The 23,627-nt window shown below is 37.7% G+C and overlaps 3 protein-coding genes across 3 annotated transcripts; 2 read left to right on the top strand and 1 right to left on the bottom strand.

Moving 5' to 3' along the window:
• Positions 1-552: 552 nt before the first annotated feature.
• LOC106171701 (uncharacterized) lies at positions 553-3,704 on the bottom strand. Its single transcript, XM_013552147.2, has 3 exons — positions 3,057-3,704; positions 2,538-2,718; positions 553-2,119 (listed from the first exon to the last, which is right to left on the bottom strand). Exons 1-3 carry the CDS (start codon positions 3,192-3,194, stop codon positions 1,194-1,196), a joined length of 1,245 nt encoding a protein of 414 aa, XP_013407601.2. The 5' UTR covers positions 3,195-3,704; the 3' UTR covers positions 553-1,193.
• A 1,551-nt stretch (positions 3,705-5,255) lies between these two features.
• On the top strand, positions 5,256-8,427 carry LOC106171699 (uncharacterized). The gene is made up of 3 exons (XM_013552146.2): positions 5,256-5,980; positions 6,520-6,709; positions 6,952-8,427. The coding sequence occupies exons 1-3, from the start codon at positions 5,846-5,848 to the stop codon at positions 7,782-7,784; spliced, it is 1,158 nt and encodes a 385-aa protein (XP_013407600.2). The 5' UTR covers positions 5,256-5,845; the 3' UTR covers positions 7,785-8,427.
• Positions 8,428-9,736: 1,309 nt separating this feature from the next.
• Positions 9,737-23,526, top strand: LOC112041273 (MAM and LDL-receptor class A domain-containing protein 1-like). The gene is made up of 14 exons (XM_087018093.1): positions 9,737-9,920; positions 13,133-13,300; positions 13,775-13,860; positions 14,720-14,986; positions 15,134-15,325; positions 15,485-15,723; positions 16,127-16,211; positions 16,586-16,843; positions 17,215-17,316; positions 20,403-20,552; positions 20,708-21,085; positions 21,886-21,996; positions 22,498-22,704; positions 23,154-23,526. Exons 2-14 carry the CDS (start codon positions 13,209-13,211, stop codon positions 23,501-23,503), a joined length of 2,517 nt encoding a protein of 838 aa, XP_086874219.1. The 5' UTR covers positions 9,737-9,920; positions 13,133-13,208; the 3' UTR covers positions 23,504-23,526.
• The last annotated feature ends 101 nt before the right edge of the window (positions 23,527-23,627 follow it).

Raw genomic sequence — 23,627 nt, 5'->3', positions numbered from 1 at the left:
ACATTCCTCGTTCCTTCTCTCTCTCTCTCTCTTTCTCTCTCTCTCTCTCTCTCTCTCTCTCTCACACACACACACACACACACACTGTCATAATTACGACCAACTTAAAGGAGCTTCAATCGACGCGACGTTATATAAGACGGCCTTACAACAAAGAGATCAGACTGCAACCTGGTACAAATGGGGTCATGACTTAAAGTAACGCTCTTTCGAGACCTTCTTAAAACAATGGACGAATCAAAATGATGTTACTTGATCTATAAATCAGAGTTCTCTCATTAAAATGAACATTTTGCAAGGCCAACTTTCATGGCCATGTCTAAATGCAGTGACTATTCTTGTCTCAACAACTGCATTCCATGCACTGAGTCACATCTATCACACTCCTTACCACACCCTACGTATACTTTATTGCTCTAACGAATTTTTTATTCCTTCCTTATATAATTTGAAAAAAGTATGAGAAACAGAAAAAAAAGATACAGTCTTGGGGGAATTTCATTTCAGCAAACTGATTAGCAGCAGAGCAAAGAAAAAATGAGTGACTAACGATTTAACGGTTTCACAGTCATTTATTTTGTGTGATCTAACAATGTACAACGAATGCCCGTCGTTACAAACGTATAACTTACATGAAGTGTATACTATGCCCATAACAAACATGATGTGCTCGTCAATTATTCTACCAAACTCGGTTCCTCGTCAAGATTATCAATGTACATTCTTCCCTGAGAATACTTGAAAAAAGAGAAAAAAAAATAAATGTACATGATAGCAATGTACACCTACAATGTAATGTTAGATGGAGAAATGTTATCACCGGACTTCTTTCTACAAGATCGACACTAATTTTTTTTTCTCAAGTGTTAAATCAGAAGTGATTCGCTTAAATGCGGCACCTGGCGCGTTTCAGGCTTAAGTTAGAAATGACAGTTGTTTAAGACTGTCATGACCGCACTAGCAGGCTAATCCTTGACCAAAGTAAATTATTTTCTCAATATCAAAATTACGATTAACTGTTATATTGTTGCTCTCAGTTAAGTGGACAGATAACATATCAGCTTGTGTATATCAATAGACAAACTGCACCGTTTATATACACGTTATCTGGATATCTGTAGGAAACGCAACCAGACTGGTAGGCTATGCACTTGGACATACATATGTAATAAGAGATTTTAAAAATCTTACAGTCATTGCTGTCGATTAATTCTGTCAAGTGACTTTCTGAGATTTGCATAAAGATTTTTGTCACCATGGTTATTCGGGAGCCACTTTCTGTTACTGTGAGTGCGAGACGCCGGGGCATTCCCTGTGCGACCCGCGAGCCCTCGTACATTTATCCCGATGCCGTGATTAGAGCCGATAGAAGGATTGCGTGAACGCTGTGGTTTCTGGGGCGCGTTCTTCTCTAACAGCTCGCTGAGCTGCTGTTGTAACTCCTCCAGCTCCTTTTCGTGCTTCAAGTCTTTCTCACGTTGTTCCTCTACGATGTCTTCTAGCTGACTCTCAGTATTGTTTTTCTCCGTAATGGCCTCGTCAAGACGTCGTCTGAGAGCAAAGTTCTGATCCCTCAGCTCATTTATCTGAGTTGATTGGTCTTTTATTTTCATGGCAAATTGTTCTTCGCGCAATTCGTGCCGTTTCACATTCTCGGCAAGACGCTTCTCTTGCATCTGTATGGCCTCTCTGATCACCTCAACTATAGGTTTGCCACACGAGGGGACCTCGTTGAGAGTGATATAGCAGTCTCTATGCGTCTCTTGATACCACTCTAATTCAAATCCCAGTTTCTCCACGTGATACTCCAGCTCTTCCAAATCGTCCATTTCCGAGAGATTCTTTGCCTTCCCAGCGCTGTCCGCCCGCATGAAGTTGGCACAAAGACGTTTCAGTTTCAGGTTAATGTTTGGCACCTTGAACTGGTGGCGCTCCAAGGAGGTCTCGTAGTCCCCCAGCTGGTCCCTCCAGTACGTGCGCTCGCGGTGGATTTTGGCTGCCAGAGCGTTTTCGATACTTTTCTTATTCGACAGGGGGACTTTTTTGTTCTCTCCGAGTTGCTTGTGGATGAAGTTGTTGACGTCATCACGGATATCATGATCTACATGTACTCGGGCAACTTAAAGAAAAAACGAAGTAAGTTGTTCACATTAAAATGATCCGGTTGCTTAATCCCTGATATTAGAAATATGTTCATAACTTTATTCCAATATTTGTTTAGACAGGGACAAAAGAGCATTTCAACAAGTTAATGATTTACAGCTACAACTTCAGCATGTATACCCTATATCTTTTGTGCAGTCTTACAACAGAGCAAACACAAAATTGAAACTAAGAGAAAACTAGCCATCAATGTGATAGATAAATAGATGAATAAATAATGCAACATATAATAAATAAATAAATAAATAAATAAATAAATAAATAAATAAATAAATAAATAAACAATAAAAGAAAGAAAGAAGGAATATCAGATTTTGCATAGACAAAGCGAGGCAGATCCCAGCACCATCATCATCATTATGTAGTCTCATTACCTCCGTGTCCTCGTCCAAGTTTGGCGTTATTCTCCTCCTCCTTCAGGACCTCCTTCATCCTCTTGGCCAGCCAGCTGTAGTCCTCCTCTAACACCCTGACCAAGTCCTGGAACGCTGAGGGTCCCCGTCTGGGCAGCATGTCTAGGACAGTGGTCATCTTCTCGCGGTCGCTCACGGACTCCTAAAATACGGAAATAATCAAATAGAAGGTGTAATGGGAAAAATACGGTGTAACTCATTCTAATATACTTTGAGACGAGAGGAGCTATAATAACACATTTGAAGTGACTATTTTGTCTTGTTTGCAGGGTGGATATTTCAAAATCACATTAACTAGTAACATGATAATTAAAATTAATTTTAAAAACATCTCTCTCTCTCTCTCTCTCTCTCTCTCTCTGGTGTTTCTGTTACGTATTTTTGTTTGAATGTGGACAATGAAAAGCTTTCGACATTAAAATGGACACCGTATAAAACACTGTTTCTTTAACATATTAATATACAGTATATAAACTGTACCTTGACTCTCTCCTCCACCATTCCCTGTGTTAAGACACCGTCTTGTACGAGTCGGTCTAGAAACTCGTCAGTGACAATGATGCCGCTGGCCAGCTCTGTGCGGAGTCGAATCAGGACCTTTTTCTCTTTGTCATCCATGGCTTTTCTCCAGCAAAAATAGAGCTATCCGCATATGTGAGAACGAATGTGAAATTCCTTATTCCTTTTGATCAGCCAACATAAATGTTTTGCATAGAAAAAAGAACCTTGGGTTTTTAGTCACATTGCAGATAAAATAATTCCTCTGCTAACTCCGTTTCTATCTGAACAGTTCAAGCAGGATAGATACAGGTGTCGACGTATTCTGCAGATTGAATTTTATACGACGCATATTCTTAATTATTTAAAACGCTGATCTTAATAAAAATCCGCCGTAAAGCTGACACAGCGCCAAAGTCTCTTTGTATTGACGATTGTTCCTTGTTTTCACTACCTATTTCCAAACTGTAGGTTTATATTTTTAAAAACCTTCAATGTCTTCAAATTACAACCCCGCTTCTAAAACTGCAGAACTCGGGACGAACATGAAAACACTGGAATGTCTTCTTCAGGCGCGAAAAGTAAACTCGGCGTCGCTAGTGAACGCTTGAGTCACGACTATATCTGTGCGTCTTTGGGCTGTGGTAATAATTGGAAAGTTTTTTTTTGTATGTGTGTAAGAGGGGGGCAGAGGTATCGAATATCCATAACTGGTTCGTTCGAGCGAGTCACTTTTCTCTAGTTTACTATTGTTGAAACTGGGCTAAACGCCACGGGTTAACTATGTTTGAGGGTCGCCACCGCGAAATTTAGAATGCGGTATTTTTTTAATTATTATTTATGTTTTTGTCTTATATCACGGATAACTTGCAATGTCTTTAGGAAGACGTTTTATAATTCAGAATATCCAAAATGAGCAACACGCAATACACAGATGTTGATTTTTTTTTTTTTTTTTTTTTTTTTTGCAGCTTTTTTTATGATGCGTCATGTATACCCCACCCCTTTAGCCCTCCACAGAAACTAAATCATTGTTGGAACTTTTGAGACCGAGGAGGACCTTTGAACACCTATACCATTACCGAGGTTTTGTTGAATCGGCTCTACACCCCAGCCATAGTAATCAATGCGCTGCAGCAACAGGTTGTTTTAAATAGTATAATCCATGGCCCTTTTCATTACTGGAGAAATGAAAACATTGATTCGCCTTTGTGTAGGGCATAACCCTGCCGGTCTTTGGCAATCGATAGCTGTGGGCATTGTCGTGAGTGTTTGGCCATTGCCTTAATGTTGGTTTAAGGTAATTGGATTAAATGTTATAATGCAGCCAGGTGTGTAGCGATTGACTTTACGGAATTTCCAGCTCTGATTTTGACTCTGACGGACGGATAATTTTTTTCCCTTTTTTAATTTAATTTTATTTATTTATTTTTTTTTTATTTTTTTTTTTTTGGGGGGGGGGATGTTCGTATTTTATGTTGATGTTTTCATTTAATAAAATCTAGCGTGTACTGAGATATTTAAACGTTTCATTTATTGCTTGTTGATTTGGAGGACGCAACTTGTTAACGTGTTTTCTTGACTGGAACTTCGTTTTTATCGTACAAAGAGAGATGTATTTCTTAAAATTCATTTAGAGAAAAAAAATTGGAAAAATCCCGTGCATTTCTATCCATATTTAAAAAAATCACAGTAAGATTTAAAAACCAGTCAATTATTGGCATTTTGATTTTGTCATTGAAGCAGTGAAATCCCGATAAGCACGCTGCATTGGCATATGGATGATAATAACTTTGTTTGCCCAGGGTACGGCACTCCTGCAGAGAAGTGATGTTATAATGTGATTGTGTCATTTTAACAGCGTCACCCGCTTGTGTTATAGTAGATATTGGATTTTTTTTTTTTTTTTTTTTTTGATATACAGACTCAGGCGATAATCTATGGAAATTAGAAGATAAAAAACCGAGACACCGTGATGAAAATCAAAGTTTTGCAAATCATGAAAACCACCTCTCTTTCTCTCTCTCTCTCTCTCTCTCTCTCTCACACACACACACACACACACACACACACACACTCTCTCTCTCTCTCTCTCTCTCTCTCTCTCTCTCTCCAGGGTCTAGATCTGGAGAGAGCTTTCATGCGAAAGGTCTTTTGTGCCATTTAACGCCCAATGGTTCATACAGCATCGCCGATTATTTATTCTGAACAACCTTGGTGACACAATATTTGGCGACCCTAGATGGGAATTTTGACTCAGTCTAAACATAGCTCCTACGTCATTTAATTTTCCAGTTTTATCGCCGTGAAACCCCCAAACGTTTAATTACCATTAATCGCAAGCCCGTATCAATACCGGTTGACATTATTTTGACGTGTGGTTGATGTTTCCTTGACTCTTGTCACCTAATGCTGATAGTGCAGCCACATTTATCACCCGTCTTTTCTGATTAGTGTGTGAGGCGCACTTGTCAACGCCAGGTGGTAGGCAGGGGTTGGACTTTCAGGTCTGCAGGAATTAATACTGAGTAAAATTTTGAAGAATTGAGATGAGCGCGGAACTTCTCTTTTCTTTCTTCGAAAGATATGTATTTTAACCTTGTTTTTGCCTCGATCAACTTAAGTATTGTATACGCCTCATACTGTAAACCAGTGCCAGAACGCAGTCTAATACACTGTATGAAGTGAGGGGATCTAGGGGCTGGCTAATACCTTTCAGATGATACAAAGCTTTTCACAATTATCAAGTCCACTTTAATGTACCCTGAAAGATGGACACCTTACACAAGGAGATATTGAAGAAGTTCCGCGTTAGACTGATTGACGAGCTGTGTGATGTCAGCACCATCGTGGAACACCTGTTTCAGCATGACACCGTCACCGAGGGATTGAAGGAGAAGATACAGGTGAGAAATCACACATTTAAGTCAATTAAAATCAAATTAAATTAAATTTAGCTTACAACAAGGCGAGGCACTCACGCTTTTTCCATAACTGTACGCATATCCCTAGAACTACTATATATGACGCTGAACCACCCCTCTAATACCCTTTACCCCGGTATAAACTATTCTGGTTTCTGAATACCTTTTTTGGAAAACGTAACTAGAAATTTGACACAAGACACTGACTTTAGTGCACCAAACATATTTGGTTTGAACTTTTTATAGTTTGGGTAAGATTTTATTTTAAAGTAAAGGGTTTAAAATTATGTCGAAATGCACGGTTTTTGAATGAAAGCAATTTAAGTGAATCTTATCTTATGCAGTGGTAAGATCGACCTCCTCTCGATCTAGTATAACTGACAGAACAATGAAGTTTCAAGAATAATGAAGCCATTACATAGAATTCTGATATTCTCCTTTTCAAACTGAGGCCACAATTTTCTTTAAACTCTCCAATGTACATCAACAGCCCTATATAATTCCAATACGGTCTTTTTCAGGCGACGCAAACAGAGAGAGAAAAAATTCGTTGCCTGTTGGACATCCTTCCAAAGCGAGGCCCAGAGGCGTTCCGGCGGTTCCTGGCGGCAGTGGAGGTCAGTCATGATTGGATAGTTAGGGACATGAGGGAGGCCGTCATCTTGGACGAAGCTAAACTTACCCGGATGAAGGGGGGCGTTTCGAAAAATGGTTAGTTTCCCGAGTTTATCAAAACAAGACCTTTGGTCAGGGCTTATTATTCATATTACTTTATTTGATATAATCTGTAATTTAAGATATAAACGTTCTTAAAAAGAAGAAATTGATGTATGCATTATTACTATGCAGCGATATTTTTCTACTAGTACATTGTACTTTAGTATCTGTATTTTTCTCTCTGAACTAAGGAGCAATGTCTCGTATTATAATTAATAACTTGCTATCATTTTCAGTAAGGGACGTAGATCCAGAGATTCGTCAGGAGGTCATAGACTTCTGCTCAAAGCTGTGGCGAGAGGACCGATACAGACGGATCCCCGAATTTGCCAAGAGCGGCATAGAGGACGCCTTGACCAAGAGACTGGCCCAAGAAAAGAGGCTGCGAGAGCGACAAGAGTCTTTCTTCCGAGTCACTAAGACGCAGAATGAGGCACTACTCCCAGAGCTGAAGAACAAAGTTCGTGAAATGTGTGGACGGTTCGGAGACTCGGATACTGAACAACAAAGAAACAGGGTGAATGATTCCGCAGACGACTTGGAAGCTTTGGAAATTTACATCCGGGCTGTTCGACATCTCCTGGAGAAAAACGAGGTGCGCGTTGCCGACTGTTACCGAATTATGAACCTCGAGATTCCGAACGAGAACCGAAATAAACTCCCATTGTCGGAGAAAATTGAAGAACTTTTAGCGGATCGCGACGAACAAATCCGTGAACTGCGCAGTGAAAAAAAGAAACTTCAAATGGAATTTGAAACTTTCAAATCTGCCGCCGAATATGAGAGGGTAAAAATGGAAAATCAAGCACGGGGATATTCCGCCGAAATACAGTGTCTGGAGGACGAGCTGAAAAACGTTAAAATGGACAAAAGTGAAGTTCTGCTAGAACTTCAGTCCAGTAGGGAGGAAGCAGCCAGCCTGCAAATGGAGGTTGAAACACTGACTAAGGAGATAATGGCTTTGCAATCCTCCCCCCGTGGCTCAGTGCAGGGACACGCGTCTCCCAGAAAATCTTTGAGAGTAGATTCCTCTCTGTCACCCGCCCGGACACGGAGTAAACGACGATAAAATTTAAAAACAATTATATTGAGTGTCTCAAAAAATGCTACTAATTTCAAAGTTCAACAGTTATGAAGATATTGCAATGAAATTTAGGCTTCTAGGGAAAATGATGTTGTAAATGAATGCTGAAAGTTTCATGACTCAATCTTTTTTAATTTTGGCACACAGTAAAAAAAAATTAAGCCAAAAAGTGCCATGCAGGCCTATGTGACTTCTGGCAGGTGCCGGTGTCTGACAGTTTTAACACCTGTCAATGTGCAATGTTGATGTTGGTGAACTTTGAAGTTACAGTTACTTTTTTTAGCCACGTGATATAAAGTGTGACTCCTAGTGGTAATGGTGGCGTGAATAGGACTGAGGTGCCAATGGAGATATAATACAAATTTTTAAGAACACGTTTTAGTGTTTACATTATGTTAAGAGTCCTACACTGTCACATGTAGATTTATTTTCAACAGCCAGTGAAGTCGGGATATTACAAAGTTTTGTGAATATAACATAGGGTTGCAGTGGACATTTACTTAAAGGGATAACAACTCTTCGTATGAGATCTATATTTCACAATGAATACATTGTAAACAACTCATAGAAATATAAAATATATATTTTACCACAAAAACAGCAGTTATAGTAATTATTTTGAAATATGTGCTTGTCATCAGACAACGTGACCTCCATACTCTCTTAAGAGATTTTAACAAAAAAAACTTTTTAGACAAAAAACAGGGACTAACTTTGAATGTAGAAATGGATTCATTAACCACTGGTAAGTATGCGAAAACTGTCGTTACCCCAGGAAATTCATTTTATGGGCAAAATGAACAGTTGTTATCCTTTTAAGATTGTTTTCTGTCCATTTTCTGTGCGACGGGATTATTTTTTTTAGTACATTGGCAAGTTTCATGGTTGTTTGAGTGAATTCGAATTACTCAATTTTTTATGGAAAGTTGGATATCATTGTGTTTTTTTTCACCATTTAAAACACACCAACTTATAAGCCTATTTGAGACGCAAGAAAATAATCTCCTTTGAATGTGAACGTCAATAAATATATATATACGGTGTTAGATAAATTTTGCGTATATTCCTTGTGAGTTCCATATAAACAGTTTTAGATAAGCAGTGCTTTTAAAAGTTTTCGGGATCGATTACTTTCACTCATTGACTATATGTGGAATTAAGTTAACCAAGGTGCGTTCTTTGTACCAGTATGCGCTACAGTGACTAAAACACATATTTAAAAGAAATGGAAAATGGAACTTTTAAGACAGTTGTTAAGGAATCGTTAAAACAATGCAGATATCAGACATGAGGTCGACGTAAGCTTAATGCGACCGTAAACACCCGTCAAACACTGAGAGAGATAACTCTTGTAATGGGCTGTCAGCACGTAGAGGAAGCCTACGTCCCTGTCCTAATAGGTAGGGGTTGTGCAGCTCACTCCCAGCCCCGACCGGCTTTTGACCACAGGAGACCGCTCCCCCCCCCCCTCGCCCCCGCCCCCCGCTACTCACACACACAAAACTCTACCGCTCCAATTGAGGTCCCAAAAAGACAGTGGCGAATTTAAATAGCGAAGTCGTCTCGGGTACTTTTATTTTTCGGACCAGGTTCTCAGGGGACATGTTAGTGTGAGACAGTAAATTGATATTAATTTCCATCAGTGACTCGCTAAATGTACGGTCCATTAGCGACAAGTGCTCTCCATCAATTTGAAACCATAAGTCCCGAGTTTGTCTCTAGATCATCAATTATGAATGACACAGGTAAATGCGCAATAAAAATAATCTGACAGCCAGCTGGATGATATAGAGGGATTATTTCACTGGCTGAAATGTCAGGCGATAGTGAGTATATCGTATAAAGATTACCAGAAATGTTTGAAAAATATTCTCATCTTGAGATGTATTTTTCGTTTTACGCCCACAGTGTAAAGCGCATTTAATGCAGGAGTGTTTTGTTAGGGGGTGTTAAAGGTTGTTGTTGTATAACGGGTCAATTAGTGGAAAGTTTTGTCGTTTTCCCAGATGCACGAGAGGAGGGTGGTCCAAGTTGGAGAAGGTTGCTGTATGATTTCACCCAGGAAACGACCTTCCATGGGGTTCGGTATATCACGCTCAGGACCCGCTATTCACTCCGCAGGTAAGCGACGTTTGTTTTATACACCCGCCCAAGATATTAGAATATAGTCCAGGCATTATAGATTTTTACATTTACAACACTACAAATTTTTAAGAAAACGTTTTAGTGTTTACATTATGTTCAGTGCAAATGTAACGCAACAATGCAACGAATGTATTTTTAGCCGTGCATTTCCTTGGGACTTCGAACCAACATACTCCCACATTCTCTTATAATATTAGAGGGTAATAAACGCGACCTTCGGGTGTTAAATAAATGTGGATTTCTAATATGATCAGCTTTATATGACTTAGAGACACTGTTCTGTTCATATTATCTAAATTGTCGCAGTTGTAACTAAAAAGAGAGCATGACATGGGTCAACGCGGCGTACGACAAACATTTCTGTCCTGCAGAGCAAAATACACAAAATATAGACTATTTCGACGTGCAAAAATATGGCTGACGTTTTTTTTTCTTCTTGTGTGTGTGTGTGTGTGTGTGTGTGTGTGTGTTTGGTGTACATATTTTTTTATATTTATTGACCTTGTCTGTATTTGAGTACCATTTAATTTTAATTTTAAAAAAGACAAATAATGCCCAGCGATAAAACCACATTTTTATTTCATTTATTACACATCATGCTTTACATTCTGCCATTGTACCGGTTAAGTAAAGGTACATGCAACGCACATTTCTTGCATATATAAAGAGTTTTGAATAAACACACAAGGTAATTAATTAATTTATAAATAGATAATTTAATAAAATTTGTTAAGTGCATATTAATATCACAAACTGAGTTAGCTAGGCAGGGCGTAAAGCGGACAGTGATTTCGAATAAAAAAAAATTGTATTTGGGAAATGTATGCCAAAATATAACCCGATTTGCTATGCGTGCCACCAGATCAGTTATAATAATAATAATAATAATATTTATTTATAGTCTACAATCCAACATGTGTTCAGTAGACTTTACAAAAATTATAAAATTCAAATTAAAAGAAAAATATTGCTAATGCTTATAAGATGAAAAAAAGGAAAAGGATTAACTAAAACTATGACTAAGAACAGTTTTTCTTAAGACGTGTTTTTTCAAGAATTTAAAGATAATATTGTTTAAAAAGGTGTTTTTTTAGTTCCTTTTTAAAATGTCCAGGGTCCACAATTTGTCTAAGACTGATGGGTAAAATATTCCATTCTTTTGGTGCTGCAAATTTAAAAGCTTTATCACCGCATGATACTAGTCTTGCCTTATAAGCCTTAAGAAGAAGCTGATCACCTGATCTGAGATTTCTTGATGGCACGTAGTGTAAAACAAGCTCATTTAAATAAGTTTATATCAGTTAATTCTCCGACTGTGTTAAATCATCTATTAACATGGAACTCGCTCTGTTATCCTTTAACAATCAATAACAGGGAGTGGTAATGTCATAATAAACATCACAATTATACGGGTAATGATGAAATGTGTGATGCATGTGTCAATTTGGTTAAGTGAAGATGGCCGCAAGCCAACTCCTGGGAAGGGTCGTACAATGTACATGTATAGTCAGGGTATCAAACAGGCATTTTTTTTATGTTTTTTGTTTTTTGTTTTGTTAAGACACAACACTCCTCTTAGTTGTCAAACGCAACAAGAAGTGCCGGGCTAAATGACTGTAAAATAGTTGTAGAATATTATATTTCTTTCGCCAAATCTCACAAGCTCGCAAAATCAGTTGAATATAATTTTTCAGTGGGCGGCTATCAAAGTAACAGGTCATTGGTATTGCCAGTATAACGATGTACAAAGTCAGCTTGAGGATAAAGCGGAGTTAGATATAGGGTGGAACTTTTTTTGTTAGTTTCCAGTTACGTTAAATTTGTACATGCACGTGCTAGTTTAACAGTTTTCTTCAGGAATAATGGATGTAGAGTTAGAAGAAGGGTGTGTTTTAATGCGGATTTCATGTATTGCTGCATTTGAAAGATATGTTGATAATTACACACAGCTGATTAAAGCAGCTCAAATCCCTTGGGAAATTTGTTTTAAGTGCAATACCTTGAATTGCACACACACACACAGAGAGAGAGAGAGAGAGAGAGAGAGAGGGAGGGAGAATGATAGAGAGTCTGGTCTGTTCCTTTCCAGTTTTTTGTATTGCCGATCCTATTGTTAAATGCACTTACATGTACCAACATGTACATGAAACACAAACACACACACACACACACTAAATATATAAATGTATAGATAAAATGGAAATGGAAATGGAAATCTAAATGTGTGAGAGTAGGCACTGTAACTCTAAATACCTAATAATGCCGTCTAAATGTGTCAACATTCTATTGATGAACTCGTACGTAAGTAGATGACAGTTTTGAGCTATCAAAATTATTCTTTCTGTTGTCTGGATATTGGCATGGACAAATGCCACGGAGGATAATTATTTTGTCTGCATTACGCGATGATTGCTACACACATGATGTGTAAAGAATCAATTTGATGACAACTTTTTGTAGATAAATGTGATGCTATAATTTCAAGCTCCATCAACATATACAAAATGAAATTACAGACGAAACAAAGCTGAACTATGGAGACAAAGTTACAAAAGTGTTTATATGCAACGACAGGGCCAGCTACAAGCAAATAAGGAAAATGTTATTTCTTTGACATTGTAGTGATTAATGCAGTTGTCACAGGGATGACAATATGTTTACACTACTAATATCACCGCAGACATGATGCTGTATCGGGGCATAAGTAAAATACATCTTTCAGTTAAAAATACTGCAGTGAGTATTGAATACTAGTATATGAGTGGGTACAGCCTATTCTACATTAATAATTCTTCTTACAAAGAAGAAGGTATTCGCTCAATCAAATTGAACCGTAATCTACCTCATCCCTACGCCTATAGCCTTCTTTAATTTATTTAGACTACTGATTTTTCTTTGGTCAAAGTCGACTTAGGCTGTATTCCCAGAGCTTTTAGATCGATCTATCCCCGCGGGGAGTCTCACTAGATTACTGTCAGATAATCCGGCTTAAATGTTCGTCCCGCCTACTTCAACCTGTAAGGGGGTAATTAACTTTCGTGTCCGCTCGGCTGACAGCTATTTAGCGTGAACCCCCAGGGAGTTAGGTCGATCTAAAGTAGATCGATCTAATCTCTGGAAATGGGGTGTTAAATTCGACTAAAATGCTAATGGAATCTAACCATGTTCTCTTCATTAAATCTTTTCAGAATAATCTGGACATTTATTGTGCTTTCCGCTACGATATTCTTCTGCACTATCGCCGGGTTCAGAATTGCCTACTTCATGACCAACCCCAAGGTGGTCAATGTAGAAGTGATATACAGTGAGTCCCTAGACTTCCCCGCCGTGACCATATGCAACCAGAATCCCCTGAGGTGAAGGACGTTTGCGGCAATTTTCTTCTTTTTTGGTTGACTCGACTTGGGTTGAATATAAATGATTGGTTGTCATTGTGAAGACATGGACAATTTGTTTTTTCGTTATTAGTTTTCCAAATGACTTGTGAGTTGATGAATAGACCTTGATAGTCCTAATTGGTCTTACATGTATATACGTGGATATTTTGCCACTTTTCAGTGCACATTAGTAGATCAAGTGATACTGGGTGGAATTTTGGAGTTTCAGCAAAAACAAGCACGAATATGCATATACTCACATATGTGCAAACAAGTTCTTGAACTTTTTGTTAGCAAAAATAGAGTGCATATACATGTATAAGAATAAACATGAAGTGACTATGCTTATATGCACGCACATGCAATCGCAAACATACCTAGATACGCTTTCCTACTGGGTTTTGTTTGATACCGATGGTTTATCTATATTTTTTACATCTTTTGAAATATCAGGACTACGGCGACATTTGACTTGGGACTGTATGACAGCATCCATGATTTCTACACAAAGTTCTGGCAAACGGAAGATGACTACAAAAGTAAGTTCATCTGTAAATATGCTAACAAGTATATATTATCGTGCTAACGCATGATAAACTGTTCGATGCACGTGGTACACGTGTAGACTATTTATGCAATAAAATCGCTCCTTTATATCACTAGTGAAGTGCCAAAAACGAATAGATGATAAGTCAATCGCGGAAAATGTCATTTACCGGCATTTTACAAATTTTTGATATCGAATATATTTTTCTTTGTTAATTGTTAATGTTTTATGTATATCAGTCTATTGCATATACAATTTGTATCACGATTTACACATTTTTTGGCAACACAAGCTGAGTTACATACTTTACGCACCTTCTTTTTCAATTGTGAAAAAATCAAGTCATCCTTTGCATATAGAAAGGTCCTCACTCATAAATTATAATAATAATAATCTTTATTAGTTCTAGCACAATTTTACAAAGGCTATGACCAAACAATGTCATACCGTACTTGGATTAAGAATGTGTACATTTACCCCGTGGACCATTTGAAGATTACACTGCGATTAATGCGGTGGAAAATACAATAGAGAGAGTGTATAATGATAGGGTCGCTAAACGATTGTTGACGGCATATAGTAACTAGTACCATATTGAGATGGGATAATACTTAGTGTATATACTTAAATGTACTAGTAAGTGCTGTTATACACCCATTATCAGAGGTGAAAATTATACAACTTGACACATTCTGTATTTTCACACACACACACACACACACATATTTATTATGTGCATTAAACCTAGTTCAGTTACTTAAAACGCTTTCAGTTAAGGCATCGATCTTTTGCGGCACGAAAAGAGTTTGGTTTAGTCAACTTTGTTTTCTTTTTCTGACTTCCTTTCCCAGGTCCCGGATGTAGAGACCGTTTCAAAATCACGACGGACAGGACACTCAAGCGCCGTGGCGACGACATCAATTATAGAATTATAAAACGTGTGCCATCTCGTGTTTGCCAACGAGCTTGCCTCCGATTTTCTGAGTGGAATTGCAACTCATTCGTCTATGATAATGACTTAAAAGAATGCAAGATAACTGCTCTGAACGAAAGAACCGAAGGAGTGGATCTTGTGTTCAGTCAGCAAGAGGACTACTATGATCGAATTCGTTGTGACGGTGAGCGCGTTCACAAACACCAGCTGTGGGTCTTGTTTCTAAAAATGGATCAATCCTTTCTTTTAGGGGTCGTTACGAGTACAAAGAAATCTTAGTAATTTGGATTGTAAATAACTAACATTTACTACACTAATGACTGAAAGTAAGTACCAAATGGGTTTTTGGACCACCGTGTGTTTTCAACCTTTTGTTCTACTTTAGATGAAACGCCAACGGAATGTGATTTTGACAAGGACCTGTGCAATTTCCTGCAAGACGATGCGGGTTGGGAGAGAGGTCAAGGTCGAAGCACACTGGGCATGTGGACTGGTCCACTGGCTGACCACACCTCTGGCAAAGGTAAGCCTATGTCGCAAGGAAAACTGGTGCATGCATCTTTACCTGGCAAGTGCCACAATCTCCAAAGTGTTTTAATATACATGTCAGCACTGATACAGAAACTGTTTTTCTTCCAGCAGAGAATCGCTTTTTGACTTCTCAAACTCGTTGATTTTACAGGCCATTTTCTGTACCTGAACGAGCCGAATAGGATAGCACGTCTCCGATCGCCTACGATCCAGTCTACAGACCCACGCTGTATCCAGCTGTTTTATCATATGTTCGGGGAAGAGGTGGGGTATCTCAGAATATACGCCCAGTCTCCCGATGGCACCAAGGAAGAGGTGTGGAGGAGAAAGCGCAACCAGGGTCTTGGATGGCAGAGGGCGTTTGGAAAGATACAGCCTGGACTTTATGAGGTACATATCTTTTGTAAATGATCAGTCTCGTTTCTCATTCTCGCACGCTTCTGCAGGTGAAGTTTTCACAAAGTATTTCATGGATATATATATGTAAACCTTTTTTGTAAACAAGGACAGTTATGCGCCACACATGTTTTGCTGTTGCTTCAGCTCTAGAGCGTCGAGTTTTGGTAATCGGAATATATGTATACCTTCTATAACAAGAAATCATGCTTAACAAAACATCAAGTAAAATATTTTACCACTAAATGTTTAAGTCACACGGTCAATGGCTTTGATAAACCTAGTTGACATAAACCCTCTTCTTTTATTTATATTTATTTCTTTGGAATAAATGTAATGTATACATTACATACACTATTTGATTAAATTAATTATTTCATTTTAAATCTACCAACAGGTTATTATAGAGGGACATGGAGGAAGAGGCCCGCGCAGCACTATTGCAATAGATGACGTGTATATTGACGTGTGTTCTAATGTGGGTGAGTTAGCTATGTTATGTTGTAATTGTTTATCGCGGGCGAATCTAGGTCATCAGTTATTATTATTATTATTATTATTATTTGCCAATTTGTTTTGTAAATGTATGGACGGTGGGTGAGGCCACACTTATCTCTCCAATTTAAGTATCAGATAAGTTATCTATTTATATTATATCAAATAAATACAAGCATTGATTTGCTACTCTTTCTGGTGATCTGCACATTGCATCATTCAATGACCAACTTTTAAAATATTATCCTAATGTAGCTTACTGGCGTTATTTAAATAAACGTGGATGCAAAACCTACTCGTTCACTGTTATATCAGGGTTTTCAAAAACATGGCATATATTTCCATATATTCTTTATAACAGAACGGGACTGCAAAGTCACAGCATCCGGGGCTTACTATCAAGGTCACCGTGACGTCACCAGGTCTGGAAAGAAGTGTCAACGTTGGGATTCCCCATCAGTCCGTCAGTATAATATGACAGACGCAAGCATTTTTCCGGACGAGAAGATTCAAGATGCTTCGAACTTCTGTCGTAATCCGAGGAATTTTTCGACAAGTCCATGGTGCTTCACTGTAGAAAAGGATTCTGTATGCGAGCCGTGTGAAGTGCAGATTTGTCGTAGGTTTTTTTAATATATTATTATCGATCATTTTTGGATTAGACAAAGTCAAATGGCTGTCAGTAGCTTTCAACGGTTTTATGGGGATATTTTTGCTGATGAACTGAAAATTTAAGTTGTTTAAAAAATGTTGCAAAGGGTTTAAATAGGGAAGAATGAGCGTTCAACACATACATTGCTGTGATTCGAAATTAACAATCAGTTATGTCAGTGTTAAACGCACAACATGGGCGGTGGATTTCAAGATAGGCACTGAGAATGGAACTCCATAGTTTTCGGTTACCTCTTTTTCAACGCACTAATTAAAGTAGCATATTAGTGTGGTCATAAATATAGCACAGTGATAAATTTGCATTTATTTGTCTTTTAGCTTGCCGTGACCACGAGTTCCAGTGTGATGTCTGCATTAGCAAAATGGATGTGTGTGATGGAAAAATGGACTGTAAAAACGGAGAAGATGAGAAACAGTGCGGTGAGAATCTTTACTCTTTAAATTTCATATTGAACAAAAATACAGATACACGTTTAGCCAACGCGCAATCTAAATAACGCGTGATCAAACGTGGTTTTGGTTTGCAAAGGACAATATATTCCGTCTGATATCAATAAATAAGACATCCTCGACACTGTAGAATAAAGAGAAAGTAACCTGTCCTGTTCCCTACAAGCCTACACTAAGACCGCTTGTATATGTACAAATATATACACCTGCCCTTCTGTTAGGGAACCCGATGGATTCAAATAACCTTAATTTATATTTGGATGAAATGTGTATAATAAAATTAAAATTAAACTCAAAATGATGATACCCTTTTTTTAGCAATCCGTTTCATTTGGGGCATAGGAAACATGTACATATGACATCTGCATATTACTACTATGGCAAAAATATGAATGACTAAACTGACAGATATGAGGTGTTTTTGCCAGAGTTAATGGATTTAGTACCAATTATTTGCACTGTTTCTCGACTATTTCTACCTACACCACGTGCACTGGTAGGACCAGAATTTGTCTAAAGAGACATGAGGGCACAATGATCAAAATACCAGCTCCATAAATGTTAATAAAGAAGATAAATTGTAATAAATTCTTACACTGCAAGGGAATGTGGAATTATATAAAGTCTCTGAAAAGTGCTCAGTCTATTAAGAAGAAGAATATCAGCCCACAAGCATGGCAAAATCATTTTTACGAGTTATTAAATGAAAATGTAAATGACATAGAAAAGAGCCTCATAACATATATCGAACAATATACTGAATGGTTTGAGCACCTACAGCCTTTAAACAGTTGCAATACTCTAAATGAGCCATTCACTATGGATAACTATCAAATGTTGTACGCACCATGAAAAATGGAAAATCTCCAGGTCCAGATGGATTAGTGATTGAAATGTTTAAATATGGCTTCAACTATTTATCACCATTGTTATTGAATCTTTATAATACTGTATTAATAAGTGGAAAATTTCCCTCTAGCTGATGCAATGCCATTCTGTACCCATTGCTCAAAAAAGAAAATGTAAATGTGGCACCAAATTATAGAGGAATTGCGCTTTTGAATGTCACGGGGAAAATATTTATGAACGTTTTGAGTAACAGATTTAATAATTGGGCAGTGGAAAATTATACAACGATTGAAGCTCAGGCCGCCTATAAAATTGGTTACTCCACTGTCGATCACATTTTTACATTGCAGGGTTGCGTACAAAAATACTTAGGCCTAAGTCGAAGAAAAGGCAGATGCTACTGTATTTTTATAGATTTCTCAGCCGCTTTCGATAGTGTTCAACACAAATTATTATGGTATGTACTTGCAAAAAACCGTGTAAATGGACATGTCGTCACAGTTTTACGCTCTATGTATTCCCAACTGCAATCATGTGTTCTAACAAATTTAGGCCTTACTGAGTATTTTAAGTGTACCATGGGCACTCGACAAGGATGCATATTAAGTCCTTTCTATTTACATTATTCATAAATGAATTTTATCATCGTTTGAACAAGGCTGGATGTCAGGGTGTTTACATAAATGAGGTGTTTCCAAATCTCACGTCTTTGCTTTATGCTGATGACATCGTATGCATTTTAGACACTGTTGGGGGGTTACAGAAACAAATTCATCAATTAGAAAAATATTGCAGCCAGTATGGTATGCTAGAAAATGTCCAAAAGACAAAAATAGTAGTATTTAGGAGAGGCGGTAAAATAAAGAATAATGAAATGTGGTTTTCAAGGGCAGAAAATTAGAAGTGGTACCTGCATATAAATACTTAGGAACATATTTTGGTGCCTTCCTCGGTTGGGGTAAAACTATCCAACATCAAATCAACCAAGCCAATAAAGCATTATTTGTTTTTAAGTTATATTTGAAGAAACAAGCATGTATTTCCTTTAAGGAAGCTTTCTTTCTTTTTGATAGAATGATAACACCCATTTTTTTCTATGGTGCTGAGATATGGGGTTATAAACCAGTACAAAGTATTGAAATCTTCCAAGCAAAATTGTGTAGATATTTATTAGGTGTTAGTTCAAATACTGTGACGGAAGCTGTACTAGGCAAATGCGGAAGATATCCATTGTATACCAATTATATGGTAAATAGCATTAAATATTGGTTAAAGCTTGTACATATGAATAAAGATCACTATCCTGCTCATGTATATGATATGCTACCTAAATTAGATTCAAGTGGAAGGCACACTTGGGCCACAGATGTTAAAACGCTGTTATACAGATATGGTTTTGGGTATGTCTGGGAGGCTCAGGGTGTGGGAAATTCTGTTTTATTTATTAAAGTTTTCAGAAAAAGATTGGTAGATAATGCTGGCCAAAAAAGGCACAGTGACATATGTAGGAGCAGCAAACTGGATACTTATTCATTATTTAAGAGTACGTTAACACTGGAGCGTTACTTATTAAGCGTTAAAAATGTAAAACACAGAACCTCACTAGCAAGATTCAGATGCGCAAATCACCAACTAAATATTGAGAGCAGTAGATGGAGAGGTATAGAAAGATGCAATAGACTCTGTTTAATCTGTAAAAAAACACAATATTTATGATGTTGAAGACGAATACCATTTTAATGACATGTGTAGCATATACAGAATAAAGAGAAAAATATCTGCAAGTGAATAACCTTAATAAATAATTTTTTAAAGATTAATGACCGCAAAAAAACACAAATTTAATCTCTAGTCTAGCTGCTTATATATGTAATGTTTTTATATTAAGAAAAGAAATTTTGGATCACTGACAATAATGAATAATCCTTAATACTTCTAATGGACTTTACTATTGTGTACTATGGGCCGGAGGCCTTGAAAAACTGAATAAATTATTATTATTAGATAAATTTTAGGGTTTTAAGATTGTGGGGTCGTTTCTTTGTCAAACAAATATAGCCTCACAGAAAACGTGACTTAATTAACCCATTGCTCGTATTAATTTACCCAAGTGAAGAATGGGATCGCTTGTTTACCGGATTAGAATTGTTCCTTTGAAATTGTTTATGTAAAAAAAATATGGCCTTTTAATACCTGTTTCTCCACAGAATTCAAGAACTGTGATTTCGAGGATGGAACGCTGTGTTCTTACCATATCACCCCTGGGGAGAATGGTTATACCTGGAAACTCAACTCAGGCTCGACACCTTCTTCAGAGACCGGGCCGTTTATGGATGCTACCAAACAATCTCCAGAAGGTAGGCAATGCCTCTCCTTTTGTCCAATGATTGTAAGAGCAACAAAGCCTTTATATACTATGTCTGTATATAGATCAAGTATTGGATCATTAATCATAGCTCTGCTCAATGAAGTCCCTGACAAGACACTGTATTCGACTTTGCTTCTCTTGCAGGCACTTTTATATACACAGAGGCTTCGAAGGGAGTGGAAGGTGAAATAACTACCCTTCGCACCTCTCCCAAGAGGGGAACCCATGATGCCAAAGCATGCCTCCGCTTCAATTACCACGCGTTCGGCTCAAACCTAGGCGACCTGGCCATCTACGTCCAAGAGGAATCAAGGCCAAAGCGCAAACTTTGGGAAATGCGCAGATGGAGGACATTTCATGCCTACGTCGAACTTGACGAAGGCCGTTGGTTTCCCTTTTCTGTGGAATTTGTAGAAGCCCCTTCCTATGTTATTCTGTTTGAAGCATCACGTGGTGATGGTTTCCGTGGTGACCAAGCACTGGATGATATCACAATTCGTGAAGGCAAATGTGATATTCCAGGTATACACTTTGGGTAAATATGTGTATGTTTGACTGAATTTACTAGTGTGTGTGCGTGCCGTGGTTAACGTTTGTGAATGCGATTGCGCATTCCCAGCAAGCACAGAACGTTTTATAACTTTACTATATAACGTGGCTATAACGTTTTTTGGTAAAATTAACGTTATGGTAACGTTATAATAACGATATGTGTTTGCTGGGTATGTGTTCATTGTAAATATTTGTTTGGCCTTATATATCCATAAAATACCCATTAACCCATATTTGACTTATGTTGAACTGTGCTTCATGTTTACTGTTAGAAGTAAAATATCTACTTGAAGGAATTCATCTAGGAAATGAAGTTTATAATGGTGAATTCCTTGGCGGAATTTAAATGCCATAGTTGTATTAAATGCCGTGTTGTGACTAAGGAAATATCAAATAAATGTGTCAAGCGTAAATTGGTTTGAAGATATTTCATAATTTCTGACGTAGTACCGCTGCCAGTGGCAGCGAGCGGATGCAACCATTGATGTCATCATTTTAACAAGTAACTGTGTATGTCGTGATACCAGCATTACCTGTCTGAGGCAGTAGCAGGAACCAATTTCACAAAATTCCCTTAACAAACTCGTTTTAACATATACACGCACTTTTTGTATTTATACCCAACATATAACAGAAGTAACCTTAAATTCAGTCAAATTTATTTGCACCTATTTTATAAAAATGGTGTTGCTTATAATTAACACCTATATTGAAATGGTTAACTTAAATTAATGTTCTACTATTATATAGTTTTACCTTGTAACTCATAGATTGTGAATGGTACGAATATCGCTGCGACAACGGGCTATGCGTTGATATAGCTTTCCTCTGTAACGACGATAATAACTGTCTTGATGAGAGTGACGAGGGACAACAGTGCTGTGAGTACATAAACTTCTGCACTTCGATGGAATTGGTCTTATTCTTATTTCTTGTTTGTTTTTTCTTATTTTATTTTATCGTATTGCATTGAATTAATTTGCAGACAAAACTATAAGAGATTTTCCGAACCGTCAAAAGTTATCTTAAGTTCCTCTTAATTCGTACTTACCCCTGTAGCTTTAATGCATTTTGTTTGCAGGTAAACAAGTAAGTTAGTTTCGAAAGAGAATAGTAAATGACTCACAGACCAACATGCATAAGGTCATTTTTTATAGTGAAACATGGAGCCTAGCAGTCTTTACAATTTCTCCAAGGATCACTGCAAGGCCAGGGTTTGGGGTGGGGAGGGCGTGAAAGTCAAGATATTTTTCAAATATAATCAAGTTTAGTGTTTTTATTGTGATAAAAATATAATGTAGATTGTTTTGAACTTCCTTATTTGCCAAAATATGTTATATATCTTGATTATATACATATATGTGTTTATTATTTCTTACCAGACGGAAAAGGAGACGAATGCAAGTTCGAAACCTCAAAGTTATGTGGATACACAGTTGCACAAGGAGGTGCACAGTTTACATGGGCTGCCTACACATTTTCACCATATCTTTCGGATTGGCAAAAACCTGCTAACTCTTGGTACACATACACCGATGACATCATAACTGGGTTTACCGGGACGGGGCCGAGGTCGACAGGAACTCAAGGTGCAATTTTAAATTCAATCCATTCACAGTCATTTGATATGACAAACCTTTTGATGTGAATTTTTATTTCAAATCCGTACTGTTGATCATTGACTTTGAGTATAAGTTTTAGTTCAAAACTGAATTTTGAGTTATTTCGAAGGTGAAAAATCCAAAATCCAAAATCCAAAAACAATTCCCCCAAAACAATATAGTTAACATATCCAGTTGTCAGCCAGCTCCTCATACTTTTAAACAATTCTCCCAAAACATTCTTGTGAACATAACCAGTTGTCAGCCAGTTCCTCATACTGTTAAACCATACATGTATACCATGCCTGCTGCTTAATTATTAACTTACGCCCATTGAATATCTAAACGTACCGGTAGTTAACCAGCCGGTGAATCACACTAATTGAATCGAATGTGATAGAAACATAATTATAGTCCGTGTCAACTTCAATTATAAGGTACCTTCATGGCCGTTGATAGCAAGAATGGCACTGCGGGCGCTGAAAGTATCCTTTCCTCTCCAATTATCAATACAGACAACGAAACGTGCCTGCACTTTAGCTACCACATGAACGGACGCAACATGGGAACGCTTAGGGTGGTTCAAAAGTTTGCGAACAAAACAGAAGTCAACTTGGCGACGTTGATGGGCCACCATGGATTAGATTGGCTGAATCACTCTGCTTCTCTTGCACCGGGGGAATTTGAAGTCCAGTTCATAGCGCGGCGAGGCGATGGAATAACTAGCAATATGGCCATCGATAACGTCAGGCTTGAACTTGATCTTTGTCCAGAAGTTGGTGAGTAAAAATGCAGCTGGGGATAATGAAAGGGGTAAAATGTTGAAATTATATTTGCTGAGTCCTTACACTGAAAACAAAGGGTCATCAAAATTGACTACCTTAAGGTCATCAAATGAGTATACATAAAAC

The sequence above is a fragment of the Lingula anatina genome, chromosome 7 (assembly GCF_051362555.1).
Source record: "Lingula anatina isolate TDL-2025a chromosome 7, LinAna3.0, whole genome shotgun sequence".
NCBI lineage: Eukaryota > Metazoa > Brachiopoda > Lingulata > Lingulida > Lingulidae > Lingula > Lingula anatina.
The sequence above is the reverse complement of the archived record's forward strand: the minus strand, read 5'-3'. Positions and strand labels throughout refer to the sequence as shown.